The sequence below is a fragment of the Nannospalax galili genome, unplaced genomic scaffold (assembly GCF_000622305.1).
Source record: "Nannospalax galili isolate Female #2095 unplaced genomic scaffold, S.galili_v1.0 scaffold1181, whole genome shotgun sequence".
NCBI lineage: Eukaryota > Metazoa > Chordata > Mammalia > Rodentia > Spalacidae > Nannospalax > Nannospalax galili.
The window spans coordinates 1861395-1882501 of record NW_008345687.1 but is presented as its reverse complement, the minus strand read 5'-3'; the positions used below and the strand labels follow the sequence as shown (position 1 = coordinate 1882501).

Here is a 21107-nt window from a genome sequence, read left to right as displayed (position 1 = left end):
TCTTTCCCTTTCCTTTGTCCTTCCCGCCATTGTCCTTTAGTTTTGCTGTAGGTTTTTCTGATGTTTTACCAGTTATGCTGATGGTACTGGTACTGGCGGGTGCTGGTGCTGGTGCTAGTGATGCAGGGTGCTGGTGCTGGTGCTGATGCGGATGCGGATGCTAGTGCTAGTGATGCAGGGTGTTGGTGCTGATGCTGATGCTGATGCTGAAGGGTGCTGTTGCTGGGCCTGGTTTCAGTAGCTTGTCATCCTTATCTGGAGGAACCAGTGCTCTCCTTCTGAGCTTCTTGCCTTTGAAGTGTTTTCCTTGAAAACATACATTGATAAAAGCCAAGGATGTGGACATCGGGACCTAAGAAAACAAAAGCGTCCTCATTACATTGGCTTTTCATCCAGAAAGGTGTCTGTTTTCCTCCTGATCTCTCTCTCATCAGAGATACACACAGTGCACTCCCAACCCCTCAAACTTCCAGACCCCAGACTGTGTCTCCTTCTTGGTTTGGCATCCTTCATGCTCATTGCCCCATCATCTTATCTTTCTCTTGACAACTAGTAGCTACACGAAGGAAGTAAGTCACTCAGGCGTCCTCCCTGGATGTCACCTCTATTTAAGTGACTTCTTCACCAGAAATATATTTAGCTACTTTACTTCTGAACTTAAACTGGAGGGCGTGGGCCACTTCTTCTGCAAATTGGCCAAGGAAAAGGGCAAGGACACAAGCACCTGCTCAAGTTGCAGAACCAGCGCCTCAGTCATACGTTCTTCCGAGATGTGCAGAAACCAGCAAAGGATGAGTGGGGTAAAACCCAGGAGACCGTGGAAGCCGCCTTGGCCCTGGAGAAGAGCCTGAAGCCAGGCCCTCTTGGATCTTCATGCCCTGCGTTCTGCCCGCACAGACCGCCATCTCTGTGACTTCCAGGAGAATCTCTTCCTGGATGAGAAGGTGAAGGTGAAGCTCAAGCTCATCAAGAAGATGGGAGACCACGTGACCATCCTCCCCAGGCTGGCTGGGCCCAGCTGGTCACAGGCTGGCTTGCCTCAGCCATCACTGGGCCAGTGTCTGAGTGCCTCACCCTCAAGCAGGACTAGGTCTCCATGCCTTCCAGGGGGCTCCCGCCTCTGCCCTGCATCAGCTGGCCTCCAGACCTCTACCTGAACCTCTCCAGCCAGTAGGCAGCTTTGAAATGCCCCAGAGCCCCTCCTAAGCCTTGGACCACCTGAATACAAAGCTTTTTTGAAAAAAAAAATGAAGAATAGATGTCTTACCTTGAATTGTTTCTGTCCATGCCAGCTATGGTTTTCTTCATTTTGGATGGTTTGGGAAACCAATCAGGAGCTCTTACAGGAGAAAAAACAATACATAAGCCAAACAGCAGTGAAAACCCCAGAAAACGCATGACTAGATGAGTGGCATTTAAATTCTGGTTTTATCCCAAAATGCTTTCTACACTTACATTTTGGAGCGGGGCTGCAGGGTTCATCAACGCTGGTGTGCTGGGAGTGAAGTTGGTGGGTGATGAACTACAGTCCCCTGAGCCCATTGCTGGGCTGAGGATCAACCCAGAAAGTGGGTGGGGCAATGGGGGGAGCACATTGGCGCTTCCCATAGACCAGTTCTCTGCCATTAGGTCTGCCAAGGTCAGCAGGTGACGTCGTACCTGCAAATCCCAGTTGGGTTTTGCTGCCACTAGCAGGTTGGCCTGTTGGTACAGTTAGGCCAGCTGTGGCTGCTGAGGACAATGGATTCCTCAGAATGACACGGCCAGCAGGCTGCTGCTTCCTGTTCAGTAATGCACAGATGGGCTGAGAGGGAGCCCCGGTATGGTTGCAAGCTGTGGTAGACCCCCAAACTGACTATGCCATCAACCTGGTGGAGACAAGGTCAGAGGCAGGTTGAGAGTGCAAGAGGACATCCAGAGAAGGTGGCATGGTGTCCATGGACTCAAAATCTCCTCTAACTCACTATGTAGACCAGGCTGGCCTCAAACTCACAAAATCCTCCTGCCTCTGTGTAATGAATGTAATAGAAACATAACAAATATCATAGAACTTAGAATATAGAAATAGAAATCCAATCTGTAAAAACAAAAGTGATTGAAACCACGAACTATGTGACAGCTGTGGTTGACAAGATAAGCTGAACTAGGAAGCATGAGCCTTAACTGAGTGAAACAGAATGTATGTGTGAGTGTGATAAGTAACCCAAGAGCAGTCACCATATCTAAGACACCAGCTGAACTCATTGATGTCAAGACAATGACAGACTGACCGTAAAAAGCATATAAAAAGCCAGAGACTCAGGCAGTTCACTGATGCTTGGCAACTCCCGAGACCAAGACAGACCATCACTCAGTCAGGCGGCATCCCAACGTTCTTGCCCGAGACATTGAGACACCGAGACTCGAGACTCTGTCCGAGACCCGCCAAGACTGCACGTGATCATCAGGACCTGCATCCCGATGTTCTTGCCCGAGACATCGAGACACCAAGACTCTGCCCGAGACCTGCCATGCCTGCACGTGATCATCAGGACCTGCAGCTCAGCAGCTTCTGCCGGGAGAGAGCAACAATCACGGTGGACACTGAGAGCCTCCACACGGAGCACCTAAGGACTGGGACATTGGGCTCTGGCCCTGAGGTACTCCCTAAGATCTAGGAGCTCTGAACATTGGTTCAGTTCTTCCTGCTTCTCCCCTTGAGTGTTTGTGTTGTTTGTGAATGTATTTTGGGCTTGTTGTGTGAAATATATTGTACTTGCAACCTCAAAAAAAAAAAAATTTCCAGTAACAATAACAAGCCGGGCTTGGCCACTAGTCCTCAATAGACCAACTAAAAAGTCAAGTCTAGTGAAAAGCAAAGAAAGATACATTCAGCGAGGATGAGAAATATCTAGGGATCAACTAAAGTTCATCTTTGTGATACTGACATGAAGTTTAGGTTTGAATGGCAAGCAGTAGGATGTAAACTGTCTAAGCAGTCATGGTCTAGATACCACCCTGCCCATCAAAGTCTTGGTTCTAGTCTCTCTTGCAAGGTGTCCTGACAAGTTTTCAGAACTATATGGAATCTCTTTCTGGGAAACAAGCTCCTCCTCTGGCTGGTACCAGGCTACAGCCTTTTCCTCATCTGAGCATGAGATTCCTCAGGAAATTCTAATTCCTTGGGGACCATTGTTTCAGTAGTTTGATAGCTGAAGGGAGGGGTAAAGTGTTTCTCTTTAGAATAACTTCAGCCCTGACAGACCGGTGATATGCCTAGCTAGATCAAGGCACATGTTGCATGCTGGAAATACAAGTAAGCAAATTACCTTCATTGTGCCCAGATGAAGGTTAGATTCTAGTGGGTCAAAGGGACATCATTGTGAACTTACTTAATCATGATGAAATGTACTCTGAAGGGAAAGCTAGCATGTAACAAAGGTCCCATCCTAATCCTGCGAGTCAGGGAGTTGTCGTTAAAGAAATTCCATTTCAGCCTCTGATTTGAGGGGTTGCTCAAGTCAACAGTTTAGCCTTGAAGAGGGAAAGGGCATTCCTAATAGGCTGCAGTTTGAGCAGTCCAGAAAAAGACAAAGAATGTATTCCTCTAAAAAGGAAGAGGGAGTGAGCAATAGGCAATTTAATTCCTGAGGGGTAGACTGCATCAGAAACACAAATGTAGAATACAGAAGATAATTCTGTTTGGAGCAAGAAACACCTTTATGGGAAAATTATATTAGATTTTTAATCAGTTGGGATTCCATAGACATAAGGAAGTGGGAAAATCAGAAGCTGTAGACACTAAGATTATGAAAATTTTGCTATTAGAAAACCAGTAAAATTTGTTTGTTTTTTTCCTTAGGTCCCATCTCAATCTCCTGAAAGCATACAATGAAACCTGTAGCTAGAATCATTTCCAATGAAGTTTTTGTATTTACAGGTCCTTGGTAAGCTGGCTTTATTCTTTAATAAATGAGAAATGATGCCATTGTCCCCTACAAAATAGCTGAGGTTTTACTTGAACGAAATCTGTTTGGAAATGTTAAGCTGGTTACACAGAACTAATATGCCTCAAGGTGGTCATTCTTTCTGGATTAAAGCTGGGGAACAATTGTGGCTCCTGTTACAAGGAAAATTACAATGGGCTATTATGGAAAGGGACAAAAATCTCTGTTCCCAGAGGAGGACTGACAGCTGAAAGTCCCCCTGTACATGCCTACACAAAAGCCCTATTGCTTCAGATTGTTTGTTTATGTAAATCGAAGGGTGACATTAATTCTGAGAGTGGGACCAGGGAGCTGGGGAAAAGCTGCTGATTGGCTGGATTCTTGCTCCTGGGCTGATGACAAATCTGACAAATCCTATTGCATTCATTCTGAGCCTTGGATACCTTTAGAAAGACTCTTGTTATTACATTCTTGTTATTACATCTCAGAGTGAATAATTTATGTTTTTAGAATAGGTTTGGGGACTGAAGGACTCAGGGTGAGAGATCTTATCAAAGATCTGCTTCCTCAATTTCCCTATTTCTTTCTCTAAACCGGATTTCAGTGCACATCATGACAGATGCTCCAGTGACCTTCAGTGGGACTACGTGCAATGGGGACAGACCACCTGAGAATGACCAACAACACAACAGTCAAACCAAGGAGGACACAGCTGATGTAGATGGGACCCCACCACCCTGCAGCTTTGAACCCAGTCCTAAAGACTTATCCATACAAGATCAGGAAGAAAGTGGAAAATCTAAAAGGAACGTGCTACCAAAATGGCCCATGGATGAGAAAACTCTCAATGGTAAATTATTTCCCTTTTTCAATTTAGCTGTTTTGACTTAAAAACTCACCCCAGGTCATTTCTTTTTATATAAACTGTTATTATGGAAGTAAGAAATACTGTCCCTTATCTTACTAGGGGTTACATATTGTAAGGACTAATCTTTTGCCTTAAATCTAGGGTTGTCTGTTGGGTAGCTCTGTAATTCCACACAATTTTCTTTGATCCTTGATCCTGAGTGTTTTCACTAGAAGAAAGTAGAACAGTAGTAATCCATTTACTGAGTTGTTGGAAGAATTTCTAAATGTTGATTAAATGTTAAGTGCTGCTATTTATCATTGCTTGAGCAAAGAGAACTCAGAATTTTAAGATCTCCATCTATCCATATCTGTATCTTAAATATATGGTAAAAGAGAGTTATCATTACAGAAGCTCATCACAAAATAAGTGGAATAAATTTTTTAAAAAGTCTAAAGGGTAGAATGACAATTTTAACAATCATAATAGAAATTAAAGAAGTTTACCCAGACACTACATTGATCATTTGTGAATTCTTAAACCACCTGCTCTGTGAATGATATAATACTTGTATTTCCCCCCAGAAGACCCTGAAGAGAGCCTCCTTGTTGTTCACAAGGCCATCACAGATCTTTCTCTCCAAGAAGCAAGTGCTGAGGACATGGTATTCAGAGAAGGTAATAGGAATCTTACCTTCCTAATAGAATTGTTTGACTAGATATGATGACAGCTTTGCATGAGATGCTCTGTGTGTGTGTGTGGTGTTGAAAAGCTGCCTAGGTAATAACTTTATAATCTCCAAGCTGCTCCTGGCAATGAGAGTCTCATCTTATCTGTGGGTTCCACCTTAGTCAGCTTTCCATATGGCTGAAGCCTAAAATTGCATGGATTGGTGTGACTGACTGGCATTCCAACCATATCTGTCTCTTAATAAGTTAGCCCACAAAATCAACTTTCCTTTTTTATTTGGTGCTCCACATCTGTGTCAGGAAACTTGTGATATGTTTCAGAAACAGATTCATCCTAAAATTCCATTATTGCCATGCAGTTTAAAGTAACTTTATAAAATGAGTTACTGCATAGGAAAATTACATGTGAAAGAAGTACAAACTGGTTAACGATTTCTTCTCAAAGACGGGTGTGAGAAATCAACTTTGAAGCAAAATTAAATTTGTTTTCTATAGTCAGATGAGAGGAAAAAATGAACATTGAAGTGACTATATTAAATATCAAATAAAGTCAGTAGTCAAAGGTACAAATCCTTTAGACATTTCTTTTTTGAAGACATTTTCGTTCAAGTAGTTTCCAAGTACAGAACAAGAAGACGGAAACTATTAATTAATTATTCCTTCCCTCTCTTGAAACTGTAAACAGCTTATCTCCAAATTGGAGTCAGCATGTGGCACTTAAGCATCAGACCATAAGAGAGCCCACTTACTGAAGCCTTAGAACACTACATAAAACAGCAGATAATGAGGAGGACAGGGAGTGACTACTGATATTGCTCCCTTTGCCTGGACAATTCTGAGATTGTCTGCTGACCAATGTGCAAACACAGGTAATAGCCATTGCCAAGAGATAGTTGACCTCACCAGAGATCATCTATAAAACTTAAGTCCCCACACAATGAACTAAATAGCTTCTTTGTCCCGATCTTGCTGCTTCAAATATGATAAGCAAGGCTGGGTCATCGCCATTCCTCTATAGCCTCTTCATATTCATGATCAGAAGGACCACTGCAAATAACAGTTTTCTAGGCTCTTCCATTTTCATCAAGTGGAGAGTACAGAGTCTCTCTTCTTAAGCTGTGTGGTCTCACCAGTGAATTTGCATGAATCCTTTCTTTCTGTACACAGCATATAGTTGTTTTTTTTTTTCCCTATGTCGGAGACCTTGATTTTAGTGCTTTTATTTTCACAATGGCAAATAGCTATAAAGACTTTCAAAAGAATGTACCTGCTAAGAGTATGAAGATGGTAAAAATATTGAGGAAAAACTATAATTAATTTAAATTCAAGAATGAATTCTATTCATGACAGTCTTAGGCCTGAGTCATGAATATGAAAAAAAACCCCACTAGTTTCTTCATGTGGGAAAATGCACAAGAACCCAAAGCTAAATATCATAGCAGCACATCAAATATACACTTGTTCATAATGTAGAGTATTGACTGTATACTGAAGGCTTGATTGCATTTTATACAACTAGCACAGGATGTCAATTCATGCTTGTTTCACTCATTCGTGGTACAGTAAAATCTGACTCAGAGAGAAGGGGAGAAAAAGTAAAAGTCTGATGAAAATGAACACACAAGGAGAATTGTGCGGGGGAAACACAAAGCTGACCACTGTCTTTCACCTTGGTTATAGGCTCTTGTGGCATGGAAACAGAATGGTGAAGTCAGAGATATTTCTTAGTCATGTTCACTATAAGCTTACTTTTCCACAGAAGTCTGTCCTGTGTTGTATGCTCAGAGAAAATGTCTACTTCCTTAATACTCATTCATGTCAAGAAACATTAGTCGAAGTATGTTAATATGGTATAGTTGTTTGTGGTTATACTATGTAAAACCTTACAAAAGCAATGCTATGGTACCAAAGAATGTGTTACTTAGCTGTCATTTGGAACATGTCGAAAACAACAAGTGAATCTAACATTGCATAGATATAACATCAGCATGGCTGTGAAATCTGGATTCTTTATAAATCAGCAGCATATCTGAAGCCATGTATGTGGTTTGATAGGATTGTGCCTCATTTGCCAATATGTGAGTCCTGAACACCTGCTCTCCTTTACAACTCAGAGATAAGGTGTCAAATGTGAAAGCTGCATGACCACACAGAGGCAGTCATCATTTTCACCTCCTGGAAAAAAGCCTTCTTCACCAAGGCATTGTTCTTATTGTCAGGATATAAATGTACATGTATGTATGTATATATATATAATATATATGTACGTACACATATATACATATGCACACACACGCATATCTATTAGTATGTTTATATATTCACATAACTTGTTGTGACAGCTAGAGAAGATGTTTAAAAATTTTTATTTATTTATTTTTATCTTATGTGTATGAGTGTTTTGCCTGAATGTAAGTACACCACTGTCATGCAATGTCCATAGAGGCCAGAAGAGGGCAGTGGACCTCCTGGGACTGGAGTTATTGATTGTTGTTAGCCACCATGTGGATGCTAACAACTAAACTGGGTCCTCTGCAAGAACAGCCAGTGCTCTTAACCACTGAGCCACCGCTCCAGCCCTCAGCTAATGAAGATTTTTAAGTGTACCTCAGAGAACACTAATTCTACCAAATACACTAGTTTATAGAAATAGAATTCCATAGTCAGATGAGGTTGGGTTGTGGACTGTACTGGAAACATGTAATATTAGTGCTTTAAAAAGTAAATTCTGAACAGCTTATATAACTGCATGTAAAGCAGTATTTTGCAAATTGATTTGACTATAAAGCCTGTTTGATTATATGGAATATATCAATATCAATAACCCAGGGTAATAGTCTAAAAAATTTAGAAAAAAGATCATCCAGAAGAATAACTTTAAAAGTTATAAAACAGTAGCTAGACACTGTAACTCTAGCACATCTTACCTACCAATTCATTTTGCTACAGGTCATCAGTGGAAGAAGATTCCTCTGAGCAGCAGTTACCAGGAGATAAGTAGACCAAAAGAAAGGATTGTGCACCAACCTCTAGAGCAGAGAGATGAGAACATGGCTTACCAGGCACCCGAGATTAAATGGTTGGGATTTAAGAAGCCTAGCCAAGGCGATGTGATACATTCTAAACATGCTGAGGAGCAAGAGGTTTGGATGGAAGAAATTGATGAGGATGACGTTGAGGATTGCAATGATGATGAAGACCAAGTTCGAGTAATAGAATTTAAGAGAAAATATGAAGATTCTCAATTGAAAGAGGAAGTCGATGCAAGTGAGGACTCCCCGCTGAGCAGCCCCAGCTCTCAACCAGTGACACCTGATGAGCAACCAATGTTCGGAAAGAAGGGAGATATCTCCAGAAATGCTTATTCAAGATACAATACGATATCCTATCGGAAAATCAGGAAGGGGAACACCAAGCAAAGAATCGATGAGTTTGAGTCAATGATGCATTTATAAACTAACCGATGCTGAGAAATCTCATGACACTAAAGCAAAGCTAACTCTGTTGTGCTCAGATGAATCTTTCTTCTCTTTATTTGAGTTATCCGCATGAAAGATGTGTAAGCTTACTCTTTTTCACTATAGAATATCATGGAAATAACCTTGGATAAATTCATTCTGGTAACATGACATCAAAAAAATTCACTCTTGGGTATTTGCTTTTAAAGGAATCACTAATATAGTATTATGTGGTTAGCATTAGAGAAAGACCCACTGGTAAGTGTGGCATGGCTTGGCTTTAAAAGTAGTAGTAAAAAAAGAACTATTGAAATGAATATAATAATTCTTCTGGTGTCTTTCTTCCGTTGGAGCAATGGGAAGCTTGGGATTAAACACCTCATTTAAACAGAGTTTTATAGATTCTGGCACTAAATTATTTTGCCTTACCAATTGTCTTAAAAAATCATATGTCCTGTTGCTGGAGAGATAGCTCGGTGGCTAAGAGCACTGATTGCTCTTGCAGAAGACCCAGTTTCAGTTCTCAGCACCCACACGGTAGCTAACAACCACCTGCAATTCCAGTCCCAGGGGGTCCGATGCCCTCTTCTGACTTCTCTGGGCACTGCACGACATGGGTGCATTTACATAAATGCAGGCAATACAGTCATACACATAAAAAATGATAAGTAAGATATTAAAAAACATCGTATGCCCTAAGTTATTTTCCTTGGTATCTACCAAGTGAAAATTCTACAGACCATCTTCCTAGGTGTCATCATTCAGTGAATTTCCTCACTAAAAGGGCTGAGCCATTGTCAGTCAGAAGGTTGTTTGCTGAGTGCTGGCTTTAAGCTTTCAAACTGAGTTAAATCCATTGTGAAGTGAATCCAGGGAGGGGCTAGATCGGTAGCAATAGACTAAAGAATTATTTTGGATGCTTTTATTTTTATGATTGAAAACAAAATCGTGTCTAACATAATGAAAGTCATTAAAAATAAAAATGGCAATTTTAGCACAATTTTAAGAAAATGCCCCTCTCTATTACCACAGTTTCTCTTATTAACAGTGTCTCAGAACAGTTTTCTTTCTTTAGAAATCTGAGACAATGCTAGTCACAACTGTACTAGTTACTATGAAAATGAAAATAATTATCTCAGAATATTTTCAAAGTAGGGTGTGAGCATGTATTTTTAGTGAGAAAGCTCTGAAAGTTGTTGGGAATATGTAATTTATTGGACCACAACCCAAATCAAGAAGCTTAAAATTGTATTTGTGGAGTTGCACTCAAACCAATGTGTCAAATAATGTGTTGAATATTTATGAAAAGAGTATATTTATACTCTTAGATCATTTGTTCCACAATTTTTCATTTCATGCTTCTGTATATATTGCTCTGAACTTTCTGTTACCACAGATAAAAATATCTTTTGGCTCCAAATACAAATACAATTCCTTATTGTCTGAATGTAATACTGTCTTCATTGTGCTACCCAACCCTTCGTTTATTTCTTTCTCATTCTGAGAAAAAGCCTGGGTTAGATGATTGCTTATTTATGTGTAACAAATCCCACACATTCTTACAGCAAGTTCTCTAATTCTTCCTCGACACCTAATATATTTCCAAAAGTATCATATACTATTGTGTAGTATTTGTAAGATTCAATTCTAAGTTCAAGGTTGTAGAGCTCCTTTTAGTCTTTAAAACAGAGACTTTACAATCTACCATATAAAAGATCCCTTAAACTATTGAACCTGATCATTTCATGTGGGACAATTTGAGTTTTCAGAAGAATATCTTTATTGAAAAAGTTAGCTAGGAGACTGATGCCCTAGGACAGTTTCCTGCTGGATTTAGATGCTCTGATCATCCCACAGAGACAATCTATTTGTTTTCATGTATTTCTGATGAGCCCTGTCATTCTCCACTTCAAAGCACAGTTTTGTGCTGTCCATTATGTCACAGGACTATACTGCTGACCTACCTTCAAGAGAGCTTGCATTTGAGATGGAGGTGATGAATTCCTGTGGAGTTTGAGTGAGATGGGGAGTGTGTGGATAAGGGGCATGGCAAAACTACTGGCTTCTATGTATCTGACTCCATAACCTTGGTCTTTTTAGCTATTTCCTCTGACTACACAGTTAACCAACTATGAACCATTCTGCCCACAGACTATTTTAAGGTATATTTAGTTGTTAAATGCCTCATGTTCATGAATGAGGTGATGTAGCAGCAATAGAGCACTGGCAGTATTATTGGTTCTGTACACTGCTGTCTGTCATCAACTTACAGAAGGGTTAACATTGAGCGACATTTGAGTAACGTAGCAGCAGTGGTGACTACCTGAAAAAAAAAAACCAAAGGTCTAGTTCAGATTGCGTGCATATTTTAAACTCATTTGGGTCATTATTAATTGGCAACTAAACGAGAAGACTTATCTGAGATTTTGTGATTTAAGTTTCAGGGGTGGTAAGGGCTCTAATATCTTATACCTGAAGGGATAAAGACTTGATTTATTGTATGAATGCTGACATTTCTTACATGGCTTAATTCTCTTTTGTTGCTAGATGAATGGAAAATAATGATAGCTTTATTTCTTTGTAACAATGCAATTTACCTTTCATATAATACTATATTTTAAGTCATGGAATATGCCAGAAACTATCTATCCATCTATCTATCTAGATATCTATCTATCTATCTATCTATCTATCTATCTATCTATCTATCTATCTATCATCTATCTATCTCCTACCTACCTACCTACCCACATATAAGTTAAATGAAGAAAGGCCCTGTCTTACTTGCTTTCAATAAAGTTCTTTGTTTCAGACATTTAATTTTTTTATTTTATTCTATGTGTATGCATGTATTGCCTGCATGTAGGTAAGTGCACCAGGGTCATGCAATGCCCACGGAGGTCAGAAGAGGCTGTCAGATCCCCTCGGACAGTTGTTAGCTGCCTTGTGGGTGCTGGGATTTGAACCCGGGTCTTCTGTAAGAACAACCAATGTTCTTAACTGCTGAGCCATCTCTCCAGGCCCTGTTTCAGACACTTTTTATACACTTTGTTTTCTTTAGAATTTAGTAAGAATCCTTCCTTACTAGCAGCTATTTAAATCATCAATAAATGCCTCTTCAAAAAAAAAATTAAGAGAACACCCAATAATTACAATTACTGTGCATTATTTATTTTTTAAAAGGTTTGAAAAGGACTGTATATGAAATTGTGCAAAGAACTTCTGGTGGTTCTGGTTCTTCTATTACTTTTAAAGAAAATGAGATATTCCTTTAGATGCATATTAGCGCCAACAATGTGAAAAATACATATTTATTTTGTAGTCACGGAGGCAATACACTTGGTAGTTTTTTTGCATATTCACTATAGGAAGTGGTCAAAAAAAGAAAAGACAAAGATCGAGATCAATTATTCTGACACTTTTATAGTGATTATTACTGCATTTTTACATGAGGTACTACTTCTGGCATATTTTCAAATGGAGAATAGACATTTAGGTTTTTCATAATAGTAGAGAAAACATTTAAAGTAAGTAATAATAGAGAATTACAGAAAAAGACACATTGGAGTATAATAAAAAAAGAAATATATTAAACAAGAGGGCAGAGACAACCACGTCTCTTAAACCCTGAACTTGCATTGCTCAAGTTCATTGTTTTTAAAAACAAGAGCATTAGAAATTGTAATATCAAAAGCATATTTGCCAATATTAAAAAAGTAGATCATAACATAACTCTCTAAGTATGAAGAGCAGAATGTGTACTCAACTGTTCTGTTGATGAACAAAGGATGGCAGGGCCATGCAATCAACATCTACACATACAGAGTGGCATGTAGTCATGGGCACTAAGATCATTAAGATACCTGCCAAAGGACAAAGTCATCTGATGACATCTAGTAACTAGTTGCCAGCTCAGGAGAATTTTTAAAATGAGATTTGAAAGTCATTTTGACTTTTTCCTAGAAATTTAAAATTATATATTTGATTCCTTCTTTCTAATAACTTTAGTTGGTAACAAGCCAAAAGGGTGACTAATTAAAAGCATTCAATTAACTCAAATATTCCTTATACAAGTTTTAATCTTATTCTCCCATTAACAAACACATTCAGGTAATCAATAACAAAATCACTCCTTTGATTTTTGCCTTCTCTTGTTTTTATGCCCACTTCCCACAGTGAACACGCATAAAACTACCAAAATTTGAGCAATTGTTTGAAGAGGAATTAAGGCGCATGTGCAATCGGAAACTGAAGATTAAACCCTCACAAATGTAATTTGATGAGAACTTCAAATCGGCAAAACTGTGCCCAGAGTGAAAGTCTACTTGCAATACTTTGTACAGAAGGTCACAAGTTGAAAATGCCATGTAACTCCAAAAGATTCAAATATCCCATGCCATTTCTTTACTTCTGTTATAAGAAGAAATGTATGGTTTTATTTCCTCCCATACATGTTTGCATGTAATTAAAATATTAATTACATGCAAACACTCTCAAACACACACACACACACACACACACACACACACACACACACACACACACAGGCAAGTAAATTTTTCAAATGGCAAGTAAAATTTAAAATATTTATCCATATTATCAAAAGTTTTAATTTAAATATATAATATAAAGGCTTTATTTATGTAGTTACTTCTAATTGATATCTTTAAACTGGAAAATATTTAGCAATATATAGAAATGCTTAATATTTGATGGTGACTGTCATTATTAGGAACTCATCATATGTGAAGTTGCCCTACACCCTGAAAAATGAAAACTTGTACTTGTGTTTGTGTTTTACAAAAGAAAGACTCACATACACTTGCAAAGGGACTCTGAAATGCCAACCATCAGTTAACACATCAGGTTGAAACTAGAAACATGAAATCTGCTTCATTGTGATGGTGTTTTTTGCTTTCTTTCAGACAGGCACCACCAATACCTGAAACCCATCACTAAACCTCATGGGAATATAACAGTTTCTATGACTTGTTCAAAACTGTCCATGTAATGGGCATTTTATCAAAAATAAATTTTGTGTACAATAGCTTTGGTTAGCATTTCGTTTCTCTTTTCCAGGAAGTTGACATGCAGTAATCATTGAAAAACTTATGCAAAAGTTGTTGTAAAGGCACTCTAACAGAATCTATAAAGTGAGGTAAAGTTAAAAGCTGTAGTTTGTATTTTAAACTGAAGGATTTTTCAAAATTTTAGTTTCTATTGCTCTTCAAAATGAACAAGTTGTCAGCTTTGCTTAAAGGTAGGGGGGGAAGAAAATTTGTTACTTGAAAAAATATGATTCACAGAGACACAACTCTTTATGTATTCTTTTCTGTTTGCCAGATTTGGCACAGGAGATGGAAAAGAAGAGGCCCAACATAGCATGAAGGCTGTAGATCATTACAAGACTTATGAAAGTTGTCACATATATCTACACATCAGCTACACAGCAGAGAGGCCCAGCTTCTATTTTCTGTCCATGCAACATTCAAGAGAGAACAAAAGAAGTTTTACCCTACCTTGTTTCCTTATCTATAACATCAGTAATCTGCAACCAAAGGGCTTTACCTGAGCTCACCTGCATTGATAACCCTATTGCTTGACAAATGAATTATAGATCACGGCATGGTGTAGTGAAGAATTTTCAGAATGCCAGGTAGAATGGCCACTGGGCTTCATCTCTTATTGGTGGCATGACTGCATCCAGCGTAATGGATATTCAGACCCTTTTCTCATCATATGATGGGGAGAAGGATGACTGCAACTTGGTGAGATGAGCACATACAACACCTAGTAGGGAGTAAGTGCTCGGCGATAATTAGTCCCTCCTTTTTATTCCTTCACCTCTTAATCTGATTTATTAATAAGGCTGTGTTCTAAGTATAAACTCTAAAATAGAAATACTTGAACAACAAGCAAAATGGTCCTATCTGGTATGCTTCCACCCAACTGTCTTGTACAAGAACTCCTTGAAAATCATTGTAAGGCATTTATGAAATCAGGGTGGGCAGGGAGCATTGAATTCCTATTCAGTATAAGTGGTATCCATGGTCCTCTTCAATCCTTAAGGCAATGCTAGAAAGAAGGTTTTCTGATATCTAGAAGAGTGTTTCTGAGATACTGTGGGGGAAGCTAATGTTGCCTTGTGATCATGGCACAGGGTGGTTTTGCAGTCCTGTGAATGACAGACAATTGAATGTCAGCAAGCAGAACTGAGCAAATTTGATGCTCATGGTAAAACACCACTGTAGCAGCAACAGCTGTGTCATCCCACAGGAAAGGAGGGTGGAAGTTGAAATAGAAAGCAACTGTACACTCTGAAAAGTGGAGGAGCTCTTTTAGTGCTCAGCAAGTTCGGTTCTTGATCAAATTAGCTCTGTTCAATATTAACAAGGTTACCCTGTGTTCAAGTTGAAAAGGTGCATAGACATTTTTCTAAGAAAAAGCAACAACCTGAGTCAATCCAGAAAATCCTGAAGTCCCTGATGACACAGCCCTTACCAAAGAATTCAGGACTAACTTGGACCATATTGTTCCATCAAGGGTTTATAATTATACCTAAAAGAAGATGTGGTCGGATTCATATTCTTATTCTAATCTTCCGAAAATAAAATTGGGGGCAATGCTTTAAAAAATGTTGGTAGTAGATTTGACAGTCAGTCAGTACTAGGCCCACACAGATTCCTAACTAATGATTAGTTCTTTGCATCTTAGGTTAAGTGAGAAAATATATGGTACAGTAGTTTTAAAAATTCTACCCCAGAACAAATATGTGATATTATAAAGCAAGTCTTTGTTCTGTTGACAGTGTAAGATCACAGGTAGCTTTATATAATAAGTATGTCAGTGTGAAATCAGTGCATGTTCTCAGTAGACGGGAGAAAGTTCTCTTGGGGAAAACATTCCATTTTTTTTTTCAGCTGGCACATCTAAAGGTAGGTGTATCTAAAGAGCACCGAGTTGATTTTTCTTTGTGGAAATGTCTGGATCAAATTGAGACTCTATAGATCAGTGGGGAGGGAGACGTTCAATATTTCTCAGCTACATGAAGAATGACATGAGGTACTCAGTGCACTGAGTCTGGTCACTAACTCAATTAGTCTGTTGGCAAACAACCTGTGTGTTTCTTTTTTCTCCATATGGCTGTTTTGGGAAGAATCATCTCATATTCAAGTCATTCTCTTATCTCATCTGCAGTCATCAATTACTGGAATGAAACATCTTAAATATGCTACAAATATGCAAAACTGTTTCTCTTTCCATTCTCAGTTGATAGTCATGCTTTTTTGTAATAATTAGAAGTTAAATTAAGTGTTAAATAGGAATTTAGAACTGAAAATGCCCAATTTTACCATGATATCAGGTGAACAGATTTAAATCCATTCAGAAGGATAAGCATGGCTACCCTGCAGGGACCCAGCCCCAGGAAAGAAGTGGCGTGTGTCTTTTGAAGGATTGCCATGGAGCAATTTAGACTGAGAGATCTGAATTCCTGCATTGATTTCTTCAAAATTGACTTGGGATTTTTTTTTAAAAAAAAACTGTTTTCCTGTTTTTGTTTTAGACAGGCAATTTGTCTTCTGGCATTAGTTTCCTTAACACAATGTATATAATAAAGACCCTGATTCCTAAGCTTTCTTCTGGACTTCCCAAGGATGGGTACACTTAAGACGAGATCTCAATTTGGCTAAAGAAATGCTTAGTTTTCTCCAACTGGCCTGTGTTATTATTGGGCCCACATGAGGGCTTTTCTCTGTTTTTTTCCCCCTAGAAGTAACACATCTTATTTGCCCAGGTCTAGTACAATTCTTTATTCAACTCTCTTCCTCAATTTGCTTATTTCATTTTTGTTTTAAAATTTTAAATTTGTGTCTGCTTTAGGATCTTTTAGCATCTATTTTTATCATACTTCATCCTAGTAAATATTTGCTAAATCTAAAGTAGGATTCTATTATTTTCATATTTCAAAGATTTTCCTATTCTTCAGTAATATTTCTGCTTTAACTCTTTCAACTCGTCTCATGTGGCTGTGTTAGACTGTGCCTAATGAGTACATGCCATTTGGTTCACTGTAATGCTTTTCCTGCCTGGAAAAATAAGAAATCAGGAAGTTACTAATATGACCAATTTTTAAATATAGAATTTGAAATCACAATATGATCTGAAATAATACATAGAATTGAGCACATTAACATCTCTTATTTCCCACTTAAAACTTTCTCCACTGATTCAGATTATGGAGAAAACACTATGTGGTCATCTAAATCAACCCTCTGCCATTAGGAGGGGTCAGTGATGGCTGATCAGCACTACTTCAGTCTGTCAGCTGAACACTCCTGTACCCTGGAGGCATTTCAACAAGTTTGCGTCTCTGTGCATCTAGTAGAGTCTTCCAGTCATTAGGACACATGCAGTTGGTATTCAGTAAGACAACAATCTATAAAGGACCAGGTCATCACTGGTTTTACCTCTACTTGTGGGCCAGCAGCTGACTGGCTGTCATCACTCATGGTAATTGCATTGTTATCTATCTTCGTTTCTGGTTACCTGTGAGAGTATATGAGGAAGGCTTGCAGGATGAATTACAGCAAAGGGCAGGAAATAAACAATTCCAAAGGCCACCCAGGGTTGAAGGAGGACTCCAGTCTAATGGCGGACTATTTCCCTGATTTATCTTTAGATACTCCAAATATCGTGATTTTAAAAATTCTTCCATTCAAATGCTATTAAAACCAAAAACTCAAACTACCACAGAGAATTGCAGTCGCCAAGTTTGCTGTCATTTTCGTGGTATCGAATGGGCTAATTAGATAAAACAATTTTTCTTTAGTCTTCATAGTATTTTTCAAATTTCCACTTCTGATTTGGTACCACTGGATTACAAGCAGCTACTTTCAGGGTCTTCTGAGAAAAATTTCCTTCCATGCATAATAACTGATGGTAGTTTTCAAAAACAATGTGCTCCACCTGAGGAGAAAGAGAACCTTGGAATGAGCCACAGCCTGAACTTGAAAAAAGAGGTATGAAAATGTAACCTTCCCCACAAATCATATTTATCTTTGTCCCCTTAGGAAGTGTCCTGACTAAAATTAATGACTTAAATATGGGCTGCGGGAAGCACTGAATCTGCCTCTGTCTCAAACTAAGTTGACTACTTTTCTCTAATCTATAAGATTATTTTTCTAGTGAAATGGCTGATAACTACATTATTTAAAGAAAAACATTCCAATTGGCACTTAATGTATTGGTTAACTACTTCATTGATGGTGGTAAAACAGTCTTGTGACATGACAGAAAGCAAGCTTGTTAATTTGTTAATCCAGCCCATGTCTTAGAATGTATTTACCAAATGTTGGAAATAAAACATAGCTCCTTACCATATTCTCTGATCACATATAATGCCTAATGTCTAGAACCCAGATTTAACTAGAAAAAGACTAAAGTATTCCAGATGACCTTATTACTGCTTAATATTTATGGAAGAGTCTAAAAATAATAGATAACCAACTTAGAACCAACCTATGGTTTTATCATTTTTTTCATTTATAAATATCAAATTTCCATGACTATGACAAAGATACTCTTAAGTATCAGTAAGTTAATTTTAAAAGTTTTAATATTTTTACCAAAAGAGAGATGACTTTCATGATAATATTTTAAAAATGCTCCTGTGAAAATATTGTGACTTTCACAGAACTCTGGAAATATGACGCTTAAATATGTTTAAGGTTTTGCAAAGTAACTGGCCTTGAAGAAAATCATTCAAGATTATCTGCAATAGGCTGTTGTGTATGACAAAGAGGTAATTAAATTCCTGGACCCCAATCTAAAGACTTGTAGGGACCAGTGGTGGGGAAGCATTCTATGTTCCAAATCTGCCACTTTGCGGTGGTGGGCACCGGCCAAAATCCAGAGCATCTGGGGAGGGCTGACTTTAGGGAGAATTTTTATAATGAAAATTCATGTGTGTATTTTAACAACTTGCTGTCTGAAGGCAAGCTCATTACCACAGTTCTTCCCTCTATGAAGCTTTTCACCCTTAATCTCTAAAAGGAGAGAGAGGTTTCTACTCATAGTTTCTATTTCTCTGATTCTTCAAGTCATGTATTTTGGGGACTGTTATAGTTTTGGTCTTAAATGTCTCCCAAGGTGAATGTGTCAAAGCCTTGGTCCCCAGGGTTGTACTATTGGGGGAGAGGCCTAGAGGGAGGTCCTAGGGTCACTGGGGGCATGTCAGTGACCAGGATTGTATGACCCTGACCTCTTCTTTTTCTCTTCTATACTTTCTGGTCCATGAACTGAGCAGTTTTGTCCTAATTTGTACTCTTGACCTGATGTTTCCTCATCATAGGCCCAAAACAACAGGGCCAACCAACCTTGGATTGAACCTCTAGAGCCATGAGCTAACAAACCTCCCTTTATTAGTTGATTGTCTAAGATATTTTTCTAAAGCAATGGAAAGCTAATTCAGGGACTTAAGAGGATTTGCATAAGAGATGTCCAAAGAGAGAAAGAGAAAAAAGAAAGAAACAAAGAAAGAAATTAAGCCGACTCATAAGCTGTCGATATCTGTGACCATCTAGACCCATCCAAACAGGAATAAAAGATAGGAGGCACCAGTGTAGCATGTCACAAACAGCTTTCTAGTTTTCACTTTTAATAATTACTTTCTTTACGAAATCAGCTTTTTATGAAGACCTAGGTTTTTTTATTTATTTATTATTATTTTACTTTTTGAGACAGATCTCCCTGTAGCCCCAGCTGGACCAGATCTCACTACGTGGACCAGGCTGGCCTTGATCTTACGGAGATCCACCTGCCTCTGCTCCCAAGTGATATGATTAAAGAATGTGCTTTAAGAGAAATTATTTTTCATTGCTTTATCACTATAAATCTTTTCTAAGATTCATCTCTGGAGAGGGGGATGTGTTTCATTTTAATTGTGTCTCCCTTCTCTCCTTCTCCCTCTCTTTTCCTACCTTTGGTACAGGGTTGAAGAAGTGGGGGGTGTGATTATAAATTGGTTGAGAGATATTTATAGATTTCTTTAAAAATGTGCAAACTAAAATTAGCAGTTTATATACTAATGATTCCTTATTTTTCTATGTCAATTGATAAAAATCGTTATCATTAAGGAAAGTAAAACTATTTGAAGGAAATTAAAATACTGCAGCAGTGGAACTTTGGAGAACATGTAGCTTGGCCCTGATTTTGGATCTGAGTACGAAGAAAATAATGATTGAATATGGCATCAAAGAAAAACACTCCAGCCAACGGGGAACCCCAAGGAAGAAGTGCGCTTCCTTTGGAGTCAGCTCTGGTAAAGTCCTGATTTCCATATTGCCCGTTTTAGTCTCTTTTCTGTTGCTATGACAAAAAAACTGACAAAAACAACTTAAGGGAGAAAGGGCTCATTTTGACTCACAGTTCAAGGTTATAGTCTATCATTCTTCAAGAAGTCACAGTGTCTGGAGCTTAAGAAAGCTAGTCACATCGCTTCCACATTACGAAGCAGACCAAAATGGGAAATGCATGCATAGTGCCAGTTTGCTTTCTCCACTTTATAAGGCCCAGGATTCCTTGCCTAGGGAGTGGTCCATCCTACAATTAAGATGGGTCTTCCCACATCAAATTACAGTCTCTCATAGGCATACCTAGAGGGCCACCTCCCAGGTGATTGTAAATTGTGTCAAGTTGACAGCAAATCAACCATCACATCCATGCATGTGACAGATTTGGTGGCTACCTGCTAGTGGAAGGGTAGAAAAATTTGAGAAAGCAGTCCTCAGATTATTCCTGCCACATCCAGATTCGACACCAAAGTTTATGACTTTGAATGCTATTAAAACATAATTGGGGAAAATCGAGTGGACCTTGAGGACAAATACACCAGCACACTGATGTTTTATGACTATTAGCAACTGACTCTCTGGAAAAATATCCCCCATCCAGTGACCTCTGCTGATCTCTGTGGTGTAAACATTCTTTTCCTGTTTGGTTTATAGCAGGTGATGTGTTATTGATGTGTGCAAAGTTGGCAAGAGATAGCACATGATCACTTTCTATAATCAGCTTCTGCAAGCTGACTCCTGAACTGTTCTAAGAAGCCTGTCTGTGGAACCACAGGTGTGTATGTGTATGTGTATGTGTGTGTATGTGTATGTATGTGTGTGTATGTGTGTGTATC

The 21107-nt window shown here is 38.6% G+C and overlaps 2 protein-coding genes and 1 long non-coding RNA gene across 4 annotated transcripts in view; 1 reads left to right on the top strand and 2 right to left on the bottom strand.

The window, feature by feature from the left end:
- Window positions 1-69: 69 nt before the first annotated feature.
- On the bottom strand, window positions 70-1347 carry LOC115071833. Its single transcript, XR_003850904.1, has 3 exons — window positions 1268-1347; window positions 725-932; window positions 70-352 (listed from the first exon to the last, which is right to left on the bottom strand). It is a non-coding gene; the product is annotated as an uncharacterized LOC115071833 (long non-coding RNA).
- A 3013-nt stretch (window positions 1348-4360) lies between these two features.
- Ermn (ermin) lies at window positions 4361-9469 on the top strand. Of its 2 annotated transcripts, none has more exons than XM_008841742.2 (3): window positions 4361-4776; window positions 5361-5450; window positions 8412-9469. In XM_008841742.2, the coding sequence occupies exons 1-3, from the start codon at window positions 4539-4541 to the stop codon at window positions 8915-8917; spliced, it is 834 nt and encodes a 277-aa protein (XP_008839964.1). In that variant the 5' UTR covers window positions 4361-4538; the 3' UTR covers window positions 8918-9469. The 2 variants fall into 2 exon arrangements, with proteins under 2 accessions (XP_008839964.1, XP_008839963.1); XM_008841741.2 differs by having other exon boundaries at window positions 5358-5450.
- Window positions 9470-17095: 7626 nt separating this feature from the next.
- Galnt5 (polypeptide N-acetylgalactosaminyltransferase 5) overlaps window positions 17096-21107 on the bottom strand; it is a 47612-nt gene continuing 43600 nt past the window's right edge. Inside the window, exon 10 of the mRNA XM_008841749.2 lies at window positions 17096-17887. Within this exon, the coding sequence (XP_008839971.1) occupies window positions 17747-17887 (141 nt within the window). The 3' untranslated portion in view covers window positions 17096-17746. The remainder of the gene's footprint in view (window positions 17888-21107) is intronic.